General features: G+C 34.9%; 1 protein-coding gene across 1 annotated transcript in view; it reads left to right on the top strand.

The window, feature by feature from the left end:
* The window catches only part of USH2A (usherin), a 391,715-nt gene that overhangs the window by 193,729 nt on the left and 175,937 nt on the right, over positions 1-22,049 (top strand). The window contains exons 32-36 of the mRNA XM_040612018.1: positions 4,043-4,202; positions 4,688-4,859; positions 9,308-9,455; positions 16,815-16,966; positions 20,865-21,027. Coding sequence (XP_040467952.1) covers positions 4,043-4,202; positions 4,688-4,859; positions 9,308-9,455; positions 16,815-16,966; positions 20,865-21,027 — 795 coding nt within the window. The remainder of the gene's footprint in view (positions 1-4,042; positions 4,203-4,687; positions 4,860-9,307; positions 9,456-16,814; positions 16,967-20,864; positions 21,028-22,049) is intronic.

The raw sequence follows: 22,049 nt of genomic DNA, 5'->3' as shown, positions 1-22,049 counted from the left end.
ATCAAAGCAAAGTGAATATTCTTATTGACCATGCAAACAGGGTCATTCTTTATTCTTTCTGTCTCATGCATTGATTGTGCTATCAGGACTTATGCTAGTGGTTATTAGAAACTGGATATATACCAACCACTGTAGTTAGATTTACCATGATATTTAAGATAGTTGCCTTGGTTAGTGTGGGAAGTTTCACATATACCACATTTATAATAAACATAGTGGTATGCAAATGTCGATTATAATAATAGTCACTATTGTTAGCAATTTTCTTGCAGATGTATGAGTTTAAAAAGAATTTAGTTTGTTTGTATTGCCTCTGAGATCAAAGAGATCAAAAGGCAGATTCATTCCTTCACTCCTGGCCTTCCCCCTCCCCCCCCCCTTTTTTTTTTGGGGGGGGGGGGAAGTAATGACTTTAAAAAAGATATGTGGGGGTTTATTTTAGTTTTCTTCTTCTTTTTCTTTTTTTGGATGCGAAAAATGCATAATTATTTTTCTGGCTATTTGCTACCTTAATAGGATGAATTAAGGGAATCCTGTACCCCCAAGATAATATCTTTTTTCTTTGCCTTTTGGTGCTTTGTGCCCTTCTGAGTCCAGAAATGAGTATAAGGCCAAATCCTGAATTTATGTTTTACTCAGTAAACCTCTATAATTTTTAAGTTTAGCTTTGTTTTGGTAAGAAGTGATTTAAGGGAGTAGTTACTGGAAAATTGTAATAACAAGCATTGTTTACTATTTTGAAGTAATGCATGTGACTGGAATTGTGGAACACACAGGAGTATAACCTGATCAAGTATATGTATAAGAAAAATATTTCAGTTTTTGCTGTGTTAAAAAGAAAAAAATTGCTTATTGGGTTCGTTTTGTAAATTGAGATCAATGAAATTCTTCCAGCAACAGCATGAAATCAATTGTAAAATAACATATAATTCATGCCTTGTATTGTAAATTATAGTTTGTTTGACATTAATCACTGAGTTTTCCATGCACTGGGGTGCATTTTCTTGTAACACATTTCTGGATAATGCTTGTGGATCCATTTCTAATGTATTTGAGAGTGATCTGTTTTTCATGTCCACAATTGCCTACATTTGATCTTATGCAAATCATGCAATCAAGCAAATGGAAAACAAGGCGTTGTTGCTAGAGGACCTTGACAAATAGTGGCTTTGTGGTTTTAAGAACCTCCTCCCTCCTCATTCAGAATCATGTTTGTCTCTGTAGTTGCTTGAATCCATTGATCCATTAGGAAACACTTTGAACTTTAAATAGGAAAATATTTGCCAGATCAGATTGTGGCAAATAACTGCATCAATTATGATGTAATAGGATTTTTATTGTTCTGTTTGTTAGTTTCTGGCTCTAACCTTTTAGAAATACTACCTACTTTATATTTATGGGCTCATCCAAACCTTGGTGAAATCTATGGAGAGGTTTGCATTGACTGCAAAGCTCATGCATTGAGTGCCATTCCTAAGTCTCTAATTTCTGAGTTTTCTTCTCCTGCTCCCACTAACGTAATTTTTCTTTTTAGCCTTTATCCCACCTAAACCTTTCAGATTCCATAGAAACTTTCTTTTGGCATTTATTAGTCAAAATACATTGGCATTATTGAATCAAGAGGAGGAATAAGATTTCCTTTGATCCTGATGACACATTGTTTTTTTCTTTATTTTATCTTTCTACTCCTTTTTTTAACCTCTTGCCTTCTTCCCTCCCCTCTCAATATGACTATCAGTTGATCCTAAAGGATCTTGTTGTTCATATGTTCTCTGTTTCTATTCCTTGTTATTCCTATTCTTTTACACTTTGCTTGTCTCCCTGTCTTGTCTTTTTTGCTTTTTCCATTCCAGGCACACATAGTAACTTACAGTCATTTGTGGTTTGTTTTTTGTTTTTTTTTTTTTTTTTTTTTTCCAGGGAGGGAAATAAAACATTTTTTCCACCTTCATTTTTATTAATCCTTGACAAAGTTCCTTCCTCTTCAAATTTAACTGTATATTTCCAGAAACTCTTATGCATGGAAATAGTCTCAACAGCTACAGTGTGCATCAAATTATGGTTTCAGTACAAGCTACCTTTTTAGAAAAAGCAGTTCCTTGATAAGGAAATTTCCTTAAAGGAGAGAAAAATACTCCTCCCCAACCTGATCCCATATCTGTACACAAGGAAAACAGTGATTCATGTTAAACAAATGGAAAAGGAGAAATCCACTTTTTCTTTTTTTCTTCTCCCTTCCCTTATGTTATATTCACTCTGCTAAGTGAAGTGCCACAATACGGTTTCAACTTAGAATATGTATTCACTGTTTACAGGGACATGAATTAAGTAGGTGCCATGGATTGCTGTCATCTGTTCATTTTAGGATTGCTAAAAGAAAAATCCTTCTGGTCACTTGTTTGCCCACCAGAACACAGAGTATCTGATACTTGTCTCACAGACCTCCATCTCCATCTGTACTTTTTGTGGCTTCTCTAATGGCAGCTGCAAGGAACAAGGGATCCAGGAAGGTGTACACTAATGAGGGCAATGCAGTTGGTGCAGTATGTGGAGTTTACTTTCTCTGGTTGCTGAGCCAGCTTGAGCACCTGCTCTGGAGTGTGCATTCCCCCTCTCACCCACATAAGCACTGCTTAACCCTGGTAGAATCAGCCCCATTATGTTGATTAAACATGTCACTGTGTTACAGGCATTCACTTGATGATTTTTTTTTTTTTTTTGGGTTATGGCATTTTCTTTTAACTCACAGTTTGCCGTGTTCTCCATAGAACAATACCACTGAGTGATAGTGTGTTTTCAATAAAAATGCACGAGATTGTTCTCTCCTCATACAGAGTAAAGTAAATCAAAAGGAATTCTGTTCCAGCGGGGACTGGAGGCATTATATGAGGGGAAAACCAATGAGAAAGAAGTTGGGTCTACAACATTTCTGCTTTAATGATGCCTTTGTCGGTTGCAATTTTGAATTGGTGCTTACATATGGATTTGTACAAAATGATAGTTTGATACTATTTGGCTCTGAAAACACTAGTATTTGTTACCTCTTGCAAAAACACAGAACTTTTCTGGCATACTAAAAATGTGTATCTATAACATATGCATTTTACTTGTATACCTTATATTGTTGCCAAAACCTCAATTGTAAATTCCTTCTTAAAGGATTTGCTCATTAAAATCTGTGATTTGAATTTTAATAAAAAAATGGAAAAGATTAGAAAATTATATCTGCATTACTCTCCTGTAATGTTTCTGATAAACATTCCTTTATTAGTATAGGGAAGAATATATGATGCTAAAGATCTTTTAGAGTACTTATTCAGCAAAGTTGCTACATTTTATTCCCCTTTTTTTGTGGTAATTGAAACTCAAGATAGCTTCATCGTAAAAAGACCTGTTTAACAGTCATTTTGTTATAGCATTAGACAGCTTTTCTTTATAGAAATGTATTTTACAAATGTTTGGTATTCATGCAGCTGAAGAGAAACAGGCAAAGAGAGAACAGACCATTATTAGTGGTGGCAACAATGAGTTTCCTTTGTGTTCATGCTTATAGTGAAGTCTGCATGGAGTGAGTCATTGTATGTATTGATGCTTGACATTCATGTATCATACAGCACATTTAAAAAAAAAAAAGCAACACCAAAACCAACAAACTGGCTGTGTTAATGAACCTGTACTTGTTTTTCAATTAATTTGATTTGATTTAATCATCTTAAAGGTGTTCATTTACTGCTGTAGAAAATTGATGTAGTATGTAGCACCTAAAAGGCTAACATTTTTGTTTTGGTAGTGTATGTTCTAGTGTAAATGTACTATATAACACGGTCATCTCAACCAAAGTACATCTACACCTATTAGTAGTCAAAATCTGCAGTTATTAAAAAAACAGTACCTATTCACTCCTCTGGGACAAGGCTGAAACATTAAAGAGATACAGGTCCCTCTTCCTTTTGATTTTCTGAATTCACTACCCTCTGGAAGTTACAGAAAAACAAGGTAAAATGAATATACAAAGTAAATTCGTATTCCTTTTTTGCCCTAGATTTAGCAGTTTTTACGCCACACCAGTTTCTGCTCACTGCATGCACGCTTGCTGGCTGTACAAACAGTTCCCAGGTCACCTTGTTTACAGCACAGCTGCCACCATCTCACGTAGATGCCCCGGTCCTGACGGTTTTGGATTCTAGAACAATATATGTACAGTAAGTAAGGATTTCTTCTTTCCTGACAACACAGTAGTGCATTGGTTTATTCAAGAATTCCAGTGAGTTCAATCAGGAGAAGGGTTTGTGACATAAAATTAAATTTATTATGATTAAATGCATAGAAGTGATTAGTTTAGTGGTTCTGTGAACCTTCTGATTATCACTTGCCAACTTAATTTCCATTTTGTCTTTACGCAATCAGTATAACCTACATATGGGCATAGCCTCTGCAAACTTCAGTGCAGGAAATGTTCTGGTGATATGCCCATTTTGTAGCCCCTGCTTTGTGTGCTACTCTAATCATTTATCTATTGACTACAAATACTGCATTAGAGGTATCCTTAGATTTGTTTTCATGGTTACATAACTATATTTTCAAATTCTCAAAATAAACCCCGCAAAGTTCCCTAAACAAAGCCTTACATTTTTCAGTATGGTCTGAATCTTTGCTGGTCTTAATCATATTTTGCTCTTATTTACAGATGGCAAGAACCTGTAGAAGTAAATGGAATCCTAGATCGCTATATAATTTATATTGCCAACAATGAGCAGAATTTTACAAAGTGGAACGTAATCTATAACAACACAGAACTTTTTCTGGATTTTACTATTCAGCAGCTTTTCCCGGGTACTGAATACCTCATAAAACTAGCTGTAAGTTGTAAAGATGTGTAGTAGAGGTGTAAAATGGTGAAAAATATTCTGATTTTGTTAACATCTTAAATACTTAATCGTTCATGTATCCACTTTAACCTGTTCTTTCTGAAAGTGGATGAGCCTTCCTGAACAGCAGTATGTGTTTTGTTTCAAAACAGGCCCTCAAAAAATGTACGTAATTTAAGCACAGATTTTCTTCAAGGAGAAGTTGGATGATAACTAATAGAAAATTGACCAGAAATATAAGAAAGACTTTAAAAATATTTCCTGCCCCCAACTAACAAGAAAACAGTGAATGTATTTGAAAATGTTAGCCTTTCGTATTTTGTACCAAGATGATTTGTTCTTTCTTCATAAAGTCTGTATGTAGAAGGAAATGGCAGGGAGGGAAAGAAACAGTAGCAGTCTGTTTATTCAAAATACTTTTAAAAACCTTGCTGTTTTCATTGCATTTCTTGATCGTTGGTTTTATTTTGTGATGAAATAGAACAGCTTCAGCACACTAACAAACCTGAAAATATGTGCATGAAAGCATGGGATTGTCCCTTGTTTTAAGCACACTTCATTTTATAACAATACCTATATAAGGATATTTGCTTTGATAAATGCCATAGAAAAATATTCTGCTCTTGATTATGAATAAATTTACATTTATGTAGACTGGGTATGCATTCATTTTTTCTTAACATGCTCTTGAATGTTCTAAATATTATACCACAGAAAATAAACTACCTTCAGGTCATGACAAGGATCTGACTTGAACTTGAAAAAACAAGGATATTCAGTCTAATTAAAGCTTAGATTCATGTTGAAATTAATTCATTTGTGCCTAGATATTTCAGCATAGTAAATTGTATAGCATACAAAATAGCGCCATGTCCGAAACTAAGGCAGTACTTCAACAAGCATGTTATATGCCTTTATAAGCAAGCAGGGCAATCAAACAAATTTGTGCTGTCCTCCACTCTGCCAAAGCTCTTCTCTGCTCCTGCCCAGCTCCTGTACACGGGGGAACAGGGAGAGACGATCAGGGGAGAATTAACAGCTAGAATCTGGGACTGCTTCTTTTGGTGGCTTTGCTTTGGGATATGTTAAAATAAGCAAGTGTTGTGTGGACTTTGTTTTTACTTCATCAAAGTGTACACCTTTTCTAGAAGTTACTGAATACATTTTTAGTATTCCTAAATTAACGTAGAAATTCTCATTTCTTTTGAGTTTTGTTTATTTAATATTTACATTGCATCAGTGGTAACTAGAAAGTAAGAAAAGATAATTTCTTCTGCTGATGAAGATAACCAGATTTACCTGGATAAAATGCAATGGTCTGTGATAGACAGGTTAGAAGATCTAAATGTCCTTGCAGCTTTGAAAATTGCAAGTCTAAAAGGGCATGAAATGCCCAGTATCTTTCAGGTGTGATAGGTTTCTTAAATCATTTGGACCATTGTATTTAAAACTTGTCAGACTAGTTTGAGAAGAATGTAATATTAGAGATTTTCAAGTTATGAAGCTTAAATATAGCCAAATGTTATACTCGATGAAAGGAAGACAAAATAACAACAGCAAACACACCCCCCACCCCCCACCCCAAAACAAACCAACCACAGCACACACACACACCCCCCCCAAATCAAGCACATATACACCTGGAAAGAAATGTTAATATTTAGTGTTTAATATATAATTTGATCTGAATTTTGGTAAAACTTTTCAAGTAAAAGCAGCAATAGAATATCTTCAACAGTATAAACTTAACTAAATGTTTCCTTTTTTTTTTTTTTTTGTTAAAAAGAAGTATTTCTATCAGCTAGAACCTTTTTCTTTTCCTTGTTTCACAAGTAATAATAATTTTGGTTTGTATCCATGCAAAAACTAGTTTTGGTTTACATGGGAAATAAGTTGAGTTAAATAAAGTAGCAGCTTTGATCACAGGAATCGGGATCCACATCGGAATTTGCAGCACCTCACAGACTGCTGGCTTTAACTTTTATGTGACAAGTTAATATAAGCACATTAAATAAAATTAAAAAAATGTTTGTCCTTGCATGCTGTTACCAATTTTCACAATTGATTACTGCCTTTAGTATGTAGCAATTGCATTCATAAATGAGAGCAACAGCTTTTAAAAGCAAATCTAATGTATCTTTCCAAAAGTCATCTGGCGAGTTCTAAGATCATGTCTCTGTGGATTAGTGCAAAGGAACTTGCTTTTGCTCTGTTCATGCTCAAAGCTGGCTGGGTGTGAGCCACACCAATCTGAAAGCAAATGAGAAGCTGAAAGGCTGCATTTAGTAGCTGGGATGGCACATCCCTTTATATGACTTGACTGTTTTTGTGATTTACCTGTTAAACAAGTGTCTCCTCAAGGCTGTGTTGTGTGGGTACACTAGCTCAGGTGATAGCTGGAAAATCACTGTGTGGTCTTACATGGTTTGTATCTGTCCCTTGGCTGTCTACATGCTTTGGTATTTTTTCAAATTTTGCCTCCAATGTGTTCCTTGGTGATGTTCAGAATAGCACAATGGGGCTCAATTGAGGTGTAGGATTTCATAGCTTTGAACATCACTGGATGTTATTGCCAGAGTCCCAGAGATGTCCAGTCCATTTGGATATACTGATCTAAAACCCCACTATTTAAAATACAGATGAGCTTTCTTTCACTAATTTTCATTAGAAGAGTCAGAAAATTTATACCCCACCAAGATTCAGAGATATAAAAATTAAACTTCATGAAATTCAAGAAATAAATGAATGGGAAAGCCCTTACCTTGAGTTACCGAGCCCCTTGAGTGAAAAAGCCCTCCACTGAGGAAGTCTTGGTGTGGTATTTGTTCAGCGAGGCAGAAAGGAATGTACAGTGAAGAGGCCTTACAGAGCTGTTCTTTTTGGCTTCTTTATGAAGCCAGTAGATGTGAAATCATTTGAAGAATAGCCTGCCTTTGCTGGAAGGATGATGTTCTTAAATCTCTTCCTTATCAAAATGCTAACAGTTGTTTGAGCATCCTTCTAAGCTGATGTTTTTTTTCCTAAATGCTATCATGTTTAAAGTAAATGCTATTTTCACGTGTTCCCAAAACTGAGGCTGGATTCTTTTATCTTTATTTGATAGCCCAGACTGAACACAGGGAGTCATTCTGTAGTTGTTTTGGAAGTGCAATTTCCAGTGAAATCAAAACAATCTTGGTGTGTAAAATAGCCTCTAATTTACAAACAGTTCTTATTTTTACCCATGGGGCTAGTATAGACTTTTGGAGCAGGGTAGGAAATATGTTGACTGCTCCCTGATTTGAAACACACTGGGAAATGGGAAATTGAAGTTAATCCTTTCAGATAAAATATACTATATTGAAAGAAACATTTTATTCCTGAAGAATTGGGCAGCAAGGTTATTTTTCCTTTGTGTGCTGATGATCCAGAGCAGGCTACTTGTCCACTTCAGCACATGGGTTACTCTTAAAAACACAGGTGATCCCGTAAGTTTTAATTAAGAGTATGTCTGAATCTGAATCTTTGCTGAATTCAGCTTTTGATTTATTGCTTAACAGTAAAATTAAAAATAAACAATAAACTAAACCAAAAATCTTTAAATCCAGTACAGAGTTGATGTATTCCTATATAAATATATTTTTTTAACTTCTGTAAGAACTCCTGTCTCTTACTGATCTTAGTGCAAGTAATTGGAAAATGTGCACGCTTAAGGACCATAGCTACATAGTCTTATGTTTGTGCATGTAAAACTTTAATAGCCAGTTATATGGGGCAATATGCAAATTTTGTAACACATTGTATTGTTTCATAATCAAGCAAAATATAAAAATCCTGTAATCAATCTTTTCTTTTCTAGCAACTGAAATACAAATGATTTGAATGCATGTAATAATAACTGTTACATATTGATTTATAATAGAGTGGGTTTTCACTTTTTTAATTGCAACTGCACACCACGCTTCTGTGCTGTCATGAAGTGCAGGACTGTCTGAATGGCTGTTTTTTTCTCAATGATTATTCATCAAGATAACTTTTTAAGTGTGTTGCAGGTTTGTCACTATATTCTATGTCTGGAACTTGTAAGAGCTTTTCAGTCAATTCCAGAAGAGTTTTGCACTGTAAACAATATATGTAGTACTGTCATTTTCTTTAGCTGCAGCTGCAAAAGCAGTGGAAATCTAATCGTGCTTATGACTCACAGTCAAATGAAAAATGCTGCACGTCCAACAGTAGTACAATGTTCTAGCTAGATTATACCTGAAAGCTAAATACCATGAGTAGCACGTCTTGTTATTTAAGAAAAGAAATAAATCTATGCTAAGAAAAAGTATCTTCCATGAAAAGCATAATTTACTAAGTTTAGATATGTAAAAATTATAAAACTTTACAAAAAATCATGGCTGAAATTATCGGTATTAGATTGAAATATGTTTATTTGTTTTGATTCATATTTTAAGGCTTGCACTGGAGGTGGATGTTCAGTAAGCGAAGCTAGCAGAGCTGTAACAGATGAGAGTACACCAGAAGGTGTTCCTGCTCCAAAAGCCCAGTCATATTCATCCGACTCCTTTAACATCTCATGGACTAAGCCTGAGTATCCGAATGGTAAGTGAACTCTTTTAGCCTCAAGTTAAAAAGATGATTAGTAAAGGTAAATTAATATTCTAAATGGCAGCTTATATGTGGTGCTTAATTTTTAATGATCATTTTAGCACATAAAATACCTGAGATAGTATCATTGTCTGCAGCTAGGAGATTGTGGGTTTCAGCCTATTGTACAGTTTCAGTGGCTCAAAAGTGCTCCCTTTTGATAGTTCTCGTGTACTGCATCTCATTGTTTAATGTTTTCAGGACAACTGAGCTGAGGAATAGGCATTCTTGGAGAGTTTCGGTCTAGGGTGTTCATTTCACCCTCCAATTAAACATTAATTTCTTTTATTTAATTGCTATGTAATAATCATTAGATTTGTGTTCTACATAGTTGTCCTGAAGGTGCACATTTCCATGGCTGTGGAAGTTAAATAATAAACTTTCTTTTGTTTAGAAATATTTTCCATTGTGAAATATCTACCTGTAAAACTTTTGGACATATTTTACTTTTCTAATGGTATTGCATAGTATCATATGACCTCGGAATTCACCTTGATTTTGTTATCATGCACGTAACAGTTTAAATCACAGCAGAGGACGCTATGCAGAAATTGCTGAATTTAAAGCAACAGAAATTGTTTTCTTCATTAGCTTATCATATTGATATATATAAATTATTTTTCACAGTGGTTTCACATGAATTTACTTTTTCCCCTGCAAGTTTTTCCCTGCTTTCAGTTGTGGTAGAGCACATCCTACCTGTACAACTTTATTACAAGGTGCTTTCAATGATTCCGCAAAAACTGCTGATTGTGAAGTCATATATATATGTAATATTCTATAAAGTCTTACATCAATTTAAGAAAGGAGTAAGAGTATGTCATCTGCTGTTGAAGAATTTATTTAATAATGGTTCTTTATGTGGGAGTCATATTGGAAGACTGCCTCCTAGCCCCTTAGAAACATTCTAACCCTGTTTCTAAAATCCCATCAGCATATGTGGCAAATGCTTAGAGGAAGGCAAGAAGGAAGGAACAAGGGGAGGGGGAAGGAGGGAAAAGGGGGGAAGGAAGGCTGGAAGGCCATGTGTGTAGCTTAGTGGATAAAGTCTGAATAATTTTCAGAGGAATGGGCATTTTTTACATGTAATAGTTCATGTCAGGATCTGATTCTGTTATCCTTGCATTGTGGGAAAAAATCCAAATAGTTTAGAGCGTGGTTTAACTATTCAAATAAATATATATGTTTATGTACACATATCCACAGCACAGGATAAAGACCTATAGTTTGATAAATAAATTTTCACAAGCTTCCTTTAAAACAACTAGAAGTTGGGAATACATGACTAAATTTGCATGCTGTATGTTGTTAATAAAGAATTTACTATGTAGAGCTTGGCTCTCCTTTTAAATTTAATAAGTAGCTTGTTAGGAAACAAATGAGGGTGGTGTTTCAGACTTAAGGAAGAGTGGCTGGAAAGCTGCCCAGGGGAAAAGGACCTGGGGGTGTTGGTCAACAACCGGCTAAACATGAGCCAGCAGTGTGCCCAGGTGGCCAAGAAGGCCAACAGCATCCTGGCTTGTATCAGAAATACTGTGTCCAGCAGGACCAGGGCAGTGATCACACCCCTGTACTTGGCACTGGTGAGGTTGCACCTCAAACGCTGGGTTCGGTTTTGGACCCCTCACTGCAAGGGCATTGAAGTGCTGGAGTGTGTACAAAGAAGGACAGCAAATCTGGTGAAGGGTCTAGGGAGCAAGTCTTATGGGGAGCAGCTGAGGGAACTGGGGTTTAGCCTGGAGAAAAGGAGGCTTGGGGGAGACCTTATCACTCTCTACAACTATCTGAAAGGAGGTTGTAGGGAGATGGGTCTCTTCTCCCAAGTGACAAGCAATAGACAAGAGGAAACAGCCTCAAGTTGCTCCAGGGGAAGTTTAGATTGGATATTAGGAAACATTTTTTCACCAAAAGGGTGGTCAAGCATTGGACGAGGCTGCCCAGGGAAGTGGTAGAGTCCTCACCCCTGGAGGTATTTAAAAGATGTGTAGATGTGGCACTTAGGGACATGGTTTAGTGATGGACTTGGCAGCACTAGGTTAATAACTGAACTCAACAATCAAAGATCTTTTCTAGCCTAAATGATTCTACGCTTGTATGAAGTACAATATATAGCTTGTTAGGAAAGCTTTGAGTCTGAACTGGATGAACAACAGATGTGATAAAAATCAGGAAAGCTTTATTAAGGAAATTATATTCTGTCCCTTGCGCTTCATCCATAGAAACTGAAAGTTTCAACAGCCTTGATGACAACACTGTTCATCTCTGTATTGGGGTTTTGAACTATGCATTTAATTACCCAATTTGCCATATAGCCTACTCCTCTGCAATCCTGTATACAACCTGTGTAGACCTCCTGTGTGTATTTCTCCACTTTAAAAATGTTCTTTGGTATTTTCACATCTTCTTACCATTTGAAGCCAATAGAATATTTTTCCCTCGTTACTGTTATTTTTTGGTAATATGTGGATGCCATGCATGTTGCTCGTAGAGGGTTTTCCTTACGATCAGAACTGATGGAAGGGGTTCAGCAAAGTCAGCTGCTGCTGCCCTGCCTTGCAGGGAAAGGCTGCTGGTTTTCACCTGTGTGCTCTTGCTGAGTGGTTGAGTGAAGAAGTTGCTACCACATGAGTGCTTGGCAGCCAGAGGGGCATTAGGGGAGTGGGGACTTTGGTTTTTTACCATAGCATGCTCATACTTGCACAATGGTCGAGAAGGGATATGCAAATTTTCTCTCATTTTTCTTCTTTCTTTCCCCCATTTTTGGGGGGGGTTCAAAAAGATCACGTAACTGAATGGCACATTTTCCCATTCTCCTATTTCTTTCTTTCCAATTTCCCATTTCCATTCCTTTCCTTATTTCATAAAAATATATTTTTAAAAAGGCTCTAAAACTTTTCACTGAGCAACTGCTTAATCGGGAAAGCTTGCATTGTTCAGTGATTTTTTTGTTCATTCTCAGCATATCTTTTGGGCTGCCTAGTGGCCATGTCATTTATAATCGCTCTCTGTGTCAGTATTGTAAGATTGTATAGGAGGCTGAAAAATATCATAGTTGAGAAGACTGAAATATGAGAAACACCAGGAAGAAGGAACTTTCTTTTTAAATTTTCTTACTTCAGCATTTTACTGATGTATTCTAATAGTCAGATAGAAGTTCTAATGTAGTAATATAGCTCTTTTTTTTCTTTTTTTTTTTTTTTTTGCAAAAAGGTAGAAACTGTTTCCCATTTCTGACTTAATTGGTTGAAACTTGGTGAGTTTCAGTATCCCAGGTGCAACTAGTGCTTTTTGAAATTACTGAACTTGGCTTTTTTCAGATGGAAACCTCAGAATTGCCAGGATTTGCATATCATACATCGTCACCCCCTTGGTAGATCTCTGGGGCTATTCCTCTCTCTCCTTCGTTCTTTCTTCTGATACTATATGACAGAAGTTACTGTTTATTTCCATGGGCTGTGGAAAATTGTTAGCTGTTGCTGATGTTGAATGGGTGTGTAGGCTGACTGGGGGGTTGGACAACACAGACTGTGCTATCGTCTCTTGATATATATGGTGTCCAGCTGCTTGCTACCAAACAGAGAAAGTGAAGGGGGATTAATATGCTATCCTTGAGGCCAAAGGTGGCAAATAGGATTAAAGGTTACTTGGCTTCTTCATAAGGATGGCTCAATGGGGGAAGTCAATCTTTGAGATAAGGGACCGTCTAGAAGTCAAAGGCTAATGTTATCCAAACATAGATATTGAATTTCTGGTCCCTAGTTTTGGTTGAATTTAAGGCTGATTTATGTTATTTTGTGAAAAAAAATCCTTTCATAGAAAATGGGAAATGATAGACCTAATTCTTTATTTAAAGTTGCTTCAGAAATGTCCTTTATGTAGCAGATGTAAAAAAACCAACCAACCAAAAAAAATTACCCCCCCCCCCCAAAAAAAAAAAAAAAAACCCAAAAAAACCAAACCCAAAACCAACAAAACCCAAAGAGACATTTGGAAGACGGTATGCTGCATATATTTATAATATGCACATTTTATTTTGTCTTATTTTCAAACCAACAATAACAAGGTTGATGGGATGTGGCCCAGCCCAGAGGTATGCCACTTTAGAGCAGAACCCTGCTCTATTTCTATCACATACATGTCACATAAGCAGGTAGTGTAATACAAGCCATATTGACCATTTAGCTGAAGGCAAGATATGGAGAGGCTTGTGAAATGGCATGTGGCATCAGATATTCTGTTTTGAGCCTTCACTGTTCTAGTGGCCTCAGTAAAGTATTGTGTATTCTTCAGAACATATCCATTACAGTCTTGCCGTATAGCTTGAGGTCTGGCACTTTTAAAATCAGTTCATATAAAAAAAGTGATTTTATCTTTTTTCAGCACTGAAAATTTTCCTTAGATGGTCACTTTTCAGAAACTTCACTTTTCTTGTATACAGGTAATAGATAAAATGAAGTCTTGAAAGGGACTGTATCTTCCCAGGCTATATGGAATCTGTATGGGAAATATTAGGTATAGGAAAAACTGATTTATAGAATTATTCAGTGAACTAATCCAGTACTTGTTCCTGCAAATCCTTGTGCTTGTGAGAGGCGACTTCTGTTTGTAGTCAGTGAAACTGATGTAGGTAAAAGTATGTTTGCTTAAGATTTGACCTCTAGATTGTACCTTAAAAGTAAAGTGCTTGTAGCATTTTAGATTCAAAACCTCTTTTCATCTTTAATGTCTGGAATATCATTGACAGATCATATGGCCTTACCCAGAAAGGGGAGAGGAGGAAGAAAAAGGGAACTTTCTTCAGTTTAAACTTCATTTACATTGTTGGATTTCTTTTCAAAAGTGAAATGTAATTGTACTATAGTCAATAGAAATTTTTGTTTTCAATGAAAACAAGATTCGATCTGGCTACCTAGACTTACTAATTATGAAGAAATGGTCACCATGAAAAGATGCAGTGTGTCACTCATGAAGCTTTGTAAATCACAAAAAAGTGCTATACTCTTCAATATTTCATGGATGGTAAACTTCAGGAATATCTAGCATGTCTTCAGAAGTACGTAAACTTTGGTCCAACTTGAACTTCTCTGTGTGCTTTGGAAACATATACTCGTGAAATAGAGAGACTAAGTTATTTATCCCTGGCTAAAAGAATTATTGCCCAATTTATAAAAATTACTTTACATATCAAAGTCAGACACTAGCTCTTTTGTTCTGAAATGTACCTTTTTCTTTCCTTTTGTTCTGTAATTTTCTCCATAGGAGTCATATAAGGCAAAGGCATAAGTAAAATCAAGAGATAATGGAACAGCTTATTAGAGATTATTGTTCTCTGACAGTACTGGGAGGACTAAGAAAAGCTCACAGCATTGACCACAAGCATAGTGTAGATGCTACATAGTGCTGGGTTTTAGGAACACTTTAAAATAACAGTGTAGTCAATTAATACTGAGTTACAGTGCAGATCCCATAGAGGTACATGAGACACCCACGTTAGTATCAAAGATCTCATTATGATTCATGCTTTACCATAAATATCAAAGGAATTAATAATGATTTGTCAATTACTTTAAAGGGTTAGTGCTACTGGTATAGGTACTTAAAGTATTTGAGTCTTGTCTTTTTTCCCTGTAAAACACATCCTTAATGCCAGCATTCACGTTTTTCTGAGATAATATTTTTTAATATACATATATAATTTGTTTATTTAATGTAGGGCAAATATCAACCATTAATGCCCTTGCTTTACAAGCAACTAGACATGGAACCCCAAGTGATTTTTGCTTTAGGAAGCCTGTCAAACGTGGTAGGATTGGTAGTGTGAGATTTACCAGGACTTCCTCCCACACACACGTCACTGCTGTCTGACTTAAGTTTAGCCTCTCACTTTTCTGGAAGAGAAAAGAATCAAGGAGTCTGTGAATCTCTTCACCATACTCAGCTCTGCATTGCTTTAGCATATAAATCTTTTGAAGTATAACTCTTCAAAGCTCAGCTGAAACAGTTGTGTATACACGTTTATTTACGAAGCATTTCTCCATTCAGCAGAGGGGAAAATCTTTTCTCAATTTCAAACAAAATCTTCCTCAATGTACTTTCAAGCAATTCAGTTTTAAGGTAAGAAAGGATGAACTGAACTGTATTTTTACAATACAAATATGTTGTTTATAATGGAAAGATTAGAAGGCATCCTCTGAACTGAACTCACTTTTAATGAATCCAATAGCTTTGCATTTATTGGTCTTATTTCACACTTAAATAGCTTTCAAAAAAGGAGAATATTCAGAAGTGAGAAAGGTGGAGGAACAGTCCTGAGAAAAAGGATTCCTGTGCAAGATCAACTTCCACAGTCTAAGCAAATCTGTAAAATTCAGCCTTTAGATGATTAAATTCAAAACATTGTTTATGTGTAAGTCTGTACAGGATTCATGCTATCCTGTCATGCACCTTTGGAAGAACAGAGATTTAGATTTCCTTATAAATGACCCAAGCAATCACCTGCAATTTTTGAGCTAGATTTAGCCAGCTACACCAGAAGGAATGTTGTCTTTTCTGTCTAAGAATCTTGCAAATAAAAACATATTTGCAAATATGTTTTCTTTCTTTGAATTGAGTAGGTCAGGAATAGTTTACTTCAGGAATTTTTCTACAGCATACTGAGAAGGAAACAGCCGTCCATACTGTTTTGTGGTTTTGTTTAGAACAGTGGGTAAAACTTTTCCAAAAAACCCCAACCAACCCAAATTAATGAGATATCTAGTTTGCTGGCAAAATGCAGAAAATGTAAGAGAATTAAGAATGAGTATCAATAAGGTGTTTTCTGTGACAAGATTATTTGTTACCTATTTTTTGTAGTTATAGAACTGGCCTGAGTTGTCCATCGAAGTTTCAATTATATTGTAGATCACTAATTTTCTTCTGATTCTAAAGCTGTTAAGATGTGAGATGTTTTTGTGTGTCTTTCCAGTTCTTGTTTTGATAGCCATATGCAGAGTAGGCTGTGAAATAGAATTGCCTTAGTTTTCCTGATTCCAGGGTGATCTTAAGTACTATTCAGAAACAACTTTGTTAATGGGTAATTTTTGGAACAGTGTAAATTGTTTTCAAAAGGTGCAATCCACTTGCAACGTTTTCAGCAGTTAAAGATGGGAGAGCATGTTTCTTCTAGGTGTTGTGTACACAGTCCTGCTAAACACTTACCGGCTTAACTGTAAACTGAAATACTGATACTACTAACCTTATGTCCGTAGCATTAGTTTTCTTCTAAACTCTGTAGCTCTTCAGATATTGAGTGACTGCTATCACATTATTTTATAGGTATTATTACTAGCTATGGATTGTATATGGATGGCATTCTGATGCAAAATTCATCACAGCTAAGTTGTTATGCTTATGGACTTGCTCCTTGGAGTCTGCATTCCTTCAGAGTCCAGGCATGTACTGCAAAAGGTTGTGCTTTGGGTCCATTGGTGAGTACCTTAATTTGCATTCTGGGAATGTAATAAATGTCAGATGACAGTGAATATCAGAGTAAATGGTGATGATTCACTCTGGTCAGTACTAACCCATCTGGCAAAATGTGACATTTAAAAAGAAATCGTGTTTAAAAGCTGCTAAAGATTTGATAGGTCATTGTTAGGCACTATGACAAAGTAGAACATAGGTACAGTGAAGAAAGGCAGAATTTGAGGCTGAAACACACATTATTGAAATTAAATAGAGTTAATAAGTTTGAAAGGTGCAGATGTGCTTTAGCCAGATTTATAAGGACGTATATAAAGAAAGAGTTACTGTTCCAGTAATGAGCAAATTTCTAGCTGCCTGACTGAAAGGACTGACATTAATTTGAGAATTGCAGAAGTCAGAGTGGCAACAGGAGCAAGGAAAATATGGTGATTCGTAAATATCTTTTGAATGCAAGTATGTGATAGAAATATTATACTGGACATATTTTAACAGTCTTGTTCGACACCTCATTTTTTCATGATTTGAGAATATAGGAATATTAAATTTGACATGTGAAAAAGATTCCTTCTGAGGCTTCTTTATTTTGTTAAAGGTTTTTAGATATATAGCTGAACTGATAAATCCAGTATAATTTCATAGTACTGTAGCCGATGAATAACTGGAATAATATCTGCTGTGCTTGGTTTTGTTTTCAAACATTACTGAGAAAGAAACCTGTGATAATTCTGAGATATTTTTTTGTTTAATTTGGCTTTGCATACACTTTTAATTTTGCTAACAAGAAAAGAAAGACAAAAAGGAAAAAAGGAAGATTTAAGAGTTTTTCATGTTGTTCTCTTTATTTTTCCATCATAACTTATAATACCATATTTTGTGCTGTGGAAAGAACCTCCAGGTTTTATTTTTTATGATATAATTAGTTAGTCACATTTCCAATATTCTTTCCAAGATTGCTTTCCTTCAAATGCTGGTAACATTGTCTATCTGTAGAAGACTAAACTTTATAACCATTAAACATTTTATAGCTTGCTCTGCTTTGAAGGATATTTACTCTTAAAAGCTTGAATGGCTTTTTGCCAGTTTTTCTTGTACATTTTTTACAGCTTCACATATACCCCAAAAGAAAACCTTGTTTTAAGGTATTCGATGTGCAATAGCCTAATCCATTGTGTTAGTAGTGATGTTTAAGACAAGTCGTTACCAGACTTTGCATGCAGATGAAATATGTATGTTTTCAGTACTTCTGTCCTATCAAATAGGCAGCAAAAGTACAGAACAGAATGGCAGTAGTTAGGGTTTTAAAAATATTTTTAGTAGCCTTTTTCCACATCTCCGCTGAACTACAGACTAATAACCTGACTTTTAAAACAATTCAAAGTAGGGGTCGCTGTAGCTGGTACTCATCTGCATCCCATGATCAGTACGCAAACTGTTTTCCAAAGCCAGTGATCCATCTCTAATCACAGGAATTGAAGTACAACATCTTTATTTAGGCTCACCTAAGTGCTGCCAGGAAGTTAAAGCACTGCATCTTCATTTTATTTTTTGAAAGATTTTTGTATCAATTACAGAATAAACCCCACACTTAAAAAAAAAAAAAAAAAAAAAAAGAAAAGGAAATGTTTTGCCTCTACTCTAAATAGTATGTGAAACATCTCCCAGCAGTAAACTGATATGCTTCCAGCTATTTTTGTTGCTGATCTTGTGCTTAATGTGCCCTAAGTGATGAACGAATGCTGTATGACTATTCTAAATATGGGATTTCTCCAGCTTATGTTTTTGAAGGTGGCTCTGAAGATCTTAATCAATTATGAGAGCATTAGCAGTTTTTCAGTAGTATTTTTATTTGGGACAGATAGTTTTTGTTTAACTTCTTTTTCCCAGTGACTATGATTTATTTTCAAGTGAAATGCAAATTGGTAACATGTAAATTAAGAAATGCTAAATTTTAATCTCTTCTTAGTAAAGCGAAAATATTGCTTTTGTGTCTATTCCAATTGATTTTTGTTGCTTAAAAAGGAAGAAAAATATGGTTTTTCAAGAAATAGTGTAACTTCTAATAGATTTTTTTTTTTAGAGGAATTCAGGAGATCTGAAATTCTACCGGTTTTGAAATGTTACCTTGTAAATATCTTGTATAATAAATGGAAATGGTCAACACTGAATATTTGTCATCTAAACCAACTGTTATTAAACTTAAATTTCAGGTTTTTAGCTTATGTGTATATTAGGACTTTTTTTTTTTTAACTTAGTTGTATGACAGCATTTTCCCAATACTAATATCATTCCTATTTTTGATTGTGTTACTTATATGATAGCATAGTATTTTTTATTATTAATAAACACATCTGAAAATATCACAGATTTGTGTACAAAATAACATTTAGAAAAACGGCTATGAAACAAGTTTTCTGTGCTATGTGTTTATTTACAGAATGTACATTTACACAAAATATTATTTTCAAAATACACTGCAGAGGTGTAGCTGTAGAGAATAGTACATATACTGATTCTAAACAGTGTTTCAATACTTTTTATACTCAAAAGAATAGCAGATCATAAAAGAAGGCTAGAGACACAATACTGCTGTTGCAGCTGTTTAGCATGTGGTATAGATTGCTACAAATCTGTACCGTTTTAAGAATATTTTAATTCTCTTCTGTAGGAAAAATAGTTGGTGTTCACTTCTCCATTTTTCTGATGTGGTGAGATCAGAGTATCTGCATTTAGCAGCAAAACTACAGGAATTTATTTTAGTTTAGAAAGCATGGTTTAGTCAAATTCTTCCATAAGGATGGTTTTGACTGAAAAATCCAAATAATCAATGTGGCACTGATCCAAAAAATCCATGAAGCATTTGTTTATCTTTAAGCATGTACTTTGTTGGCTTTACTGCAACTGCTCACCTATTTTAAGTATAAGGGTGTATGAATATAGAAGCACGTGTACCTATACTGATGCACATCAGTGCCTGGCACTTGTAAACAATGAGCTTTCCAAATTTTACATTATAAAAACTAAAACATTCATGTTTCAAGGACAGAGAAATATGTCTAGTTATTTTGATAACAGAGCAGGTGTGGCAGATTTAAAAATAGCGTTTATTAGCACTCCCATGAATTGGCTGCTGTGAAGCACTTCGAAAGGTGTGAAACCATCTTATACTTTAGAAAACACCAAATAAATAATGTATGACAAACAAACTTGTTGCCATAAATAATGTAATAGCAAATTATTTTGTTCCATAGCACTGAATGTTTACTACAAGTTGTGAAATTTAAATACTAAATTCCTATAATATTGAATGAATATTTATTTATTTATATTTACACATCTTTCATATTCACTATGTTTTCCAGCTCTTTTATCATATTTTGATTTTTCTTAAATATCTACTTTTCATTGCAACTTAAATTTGTTCAGTGAATTTAGAAGTTAATTCAGGGAACAACCAATATTCCACAAAGGATATTCTTTCCTCTATCAAATATCTATAGTAATCTATTACAGTATTTCAATGCATGTTCCTTACAGTTGTCTTTTAAAATGCAGAAACTGAAAAATCTGTGATCTTCTATTACTGCTTCCTCCCCTAGTGCTGACAACATCCATCCACATGAGTTGCAATGGTGTTTTCAAGAAATGAATCTTTTGTTCTTTTCCAGTATTTATTTTCCGTTCCTTACAGGGATCTCTGTATAAAGTATGTTAGTTGCTGGATAGCTTCAAACAAATGTAGATGAAAGTAAAATGCTTAAAAACTAGGACACTTGCAGTGTTAATATTATTTTTTTTTCCTGAAGAAATAACTTTTCTTACAATTTTGCATTTGTCATTCCTTCTCTGTTTGTAAGCTATGGGAGCAAACCTTGATCTTGATCTCATGGTTGAACTTACAGGTAGAAGCTCGGACCATGGAAGCTTCCCCTGAGGGGCCAGTTGATATATTTGCTACTGTTGGTGGGTCCAGAGAAGTTCAATTAAAATGGCTCACCCCAAATAAACCTAATGGAAAACTGACCTACACAGTCCTTGTCACTGGTCCCTTCTATGCTGATCAAGGTACTTTTTTTTTTTTTTTCCTTTATAGTAAGTCTAATGATGACATTGGTATTCCATTTTAGATTTTTTAAAATTCCTTTAGCACTAAATTTTTTGGCTTTTTTTGCCAGTCCATTGATTATTTTATTATTATCAATTTTATTCTTTAAGAACTGCCCCTTTGATTTATGGTGCTTTACATTTGTACAAACACATAAATTGGCAAATAAAGATAAGCCCTCTGCACTCATTTAGTCTCTAGATATACACATGGAGTCTTATCTCACAACCTTCACTCAGATAAGGAAGCTGTACTCACAAAATTTCAGTTGGTTTGCTTATATAAGTGGGAGCCATTCATGTGAACTGTTCATAATATGGTTGATCGTGGGTATATTTGAAATTTATATAAGCTGCTGTAAAGAAGTACGGTTTGCAAACAGCCAGCTACCTAAAATGTATGCAATGAGATAAGGTATTTATTCCTAAAACAAAGGAAGGAAGAGAAAACCACCTCTTTCTTTCTATAAAACAAACTCATCATACGATACAAAAGCCTGAAAAGTAATAGTTATCTGTCAAACCTTATTGTCGTGGGCTGCTGTTTTGTTTCCACTGGTTTATGTTGTGGGCTTTTTGGATTATTGCTTGGTTGTTTGGTTTTGTTTTTTTTTTTTTTTCTCCTCTCTTTTAAACCTAAACATAGCAATGTGGTCTTGGGTGAAAATGTTGCTACATCACAGCAGTTAGAGTTAGACAGTGATGTTATCCTTGTATAAAAGATTATACAAGGCACTAAAGAATGCAAATGCACATTTTTTCCAAATGTATTACACAAAGTACATGTTTTTCTGTTGAAAGTAAAATGCTGTGTCCTCTAATTACTATAAAATTGTAAAATACTTGGGCAGTGAACGAAAATGAATGTTCAAAAAATGCGTGTGAGCATTTAATATGTCAGTTTGAGCTATTAAGTATGTTCTAAGTTATAATAAATTATATAATATTGTACACAAATAATGTTTATGAATTATACCTTTAAA

Source organism: Falco naumanni, chromosome 12, assembly GCF_017639655.2.
Source record: "Falco naumanni isolate bFalNau1 chromosome 12, bFalNau1.pat, whole genome shotgun sequence".
Taxonomy (NCBI): Eukaryota; Metazoa; Chordata; class Aves; order Falconiformes; family Falconidae; genus Falco; species Falco naumanni.
Note: the sequence above shows the minus strand (reverse complement) of the source record. Positions and strands in the feature narration are given on the sequence as shown.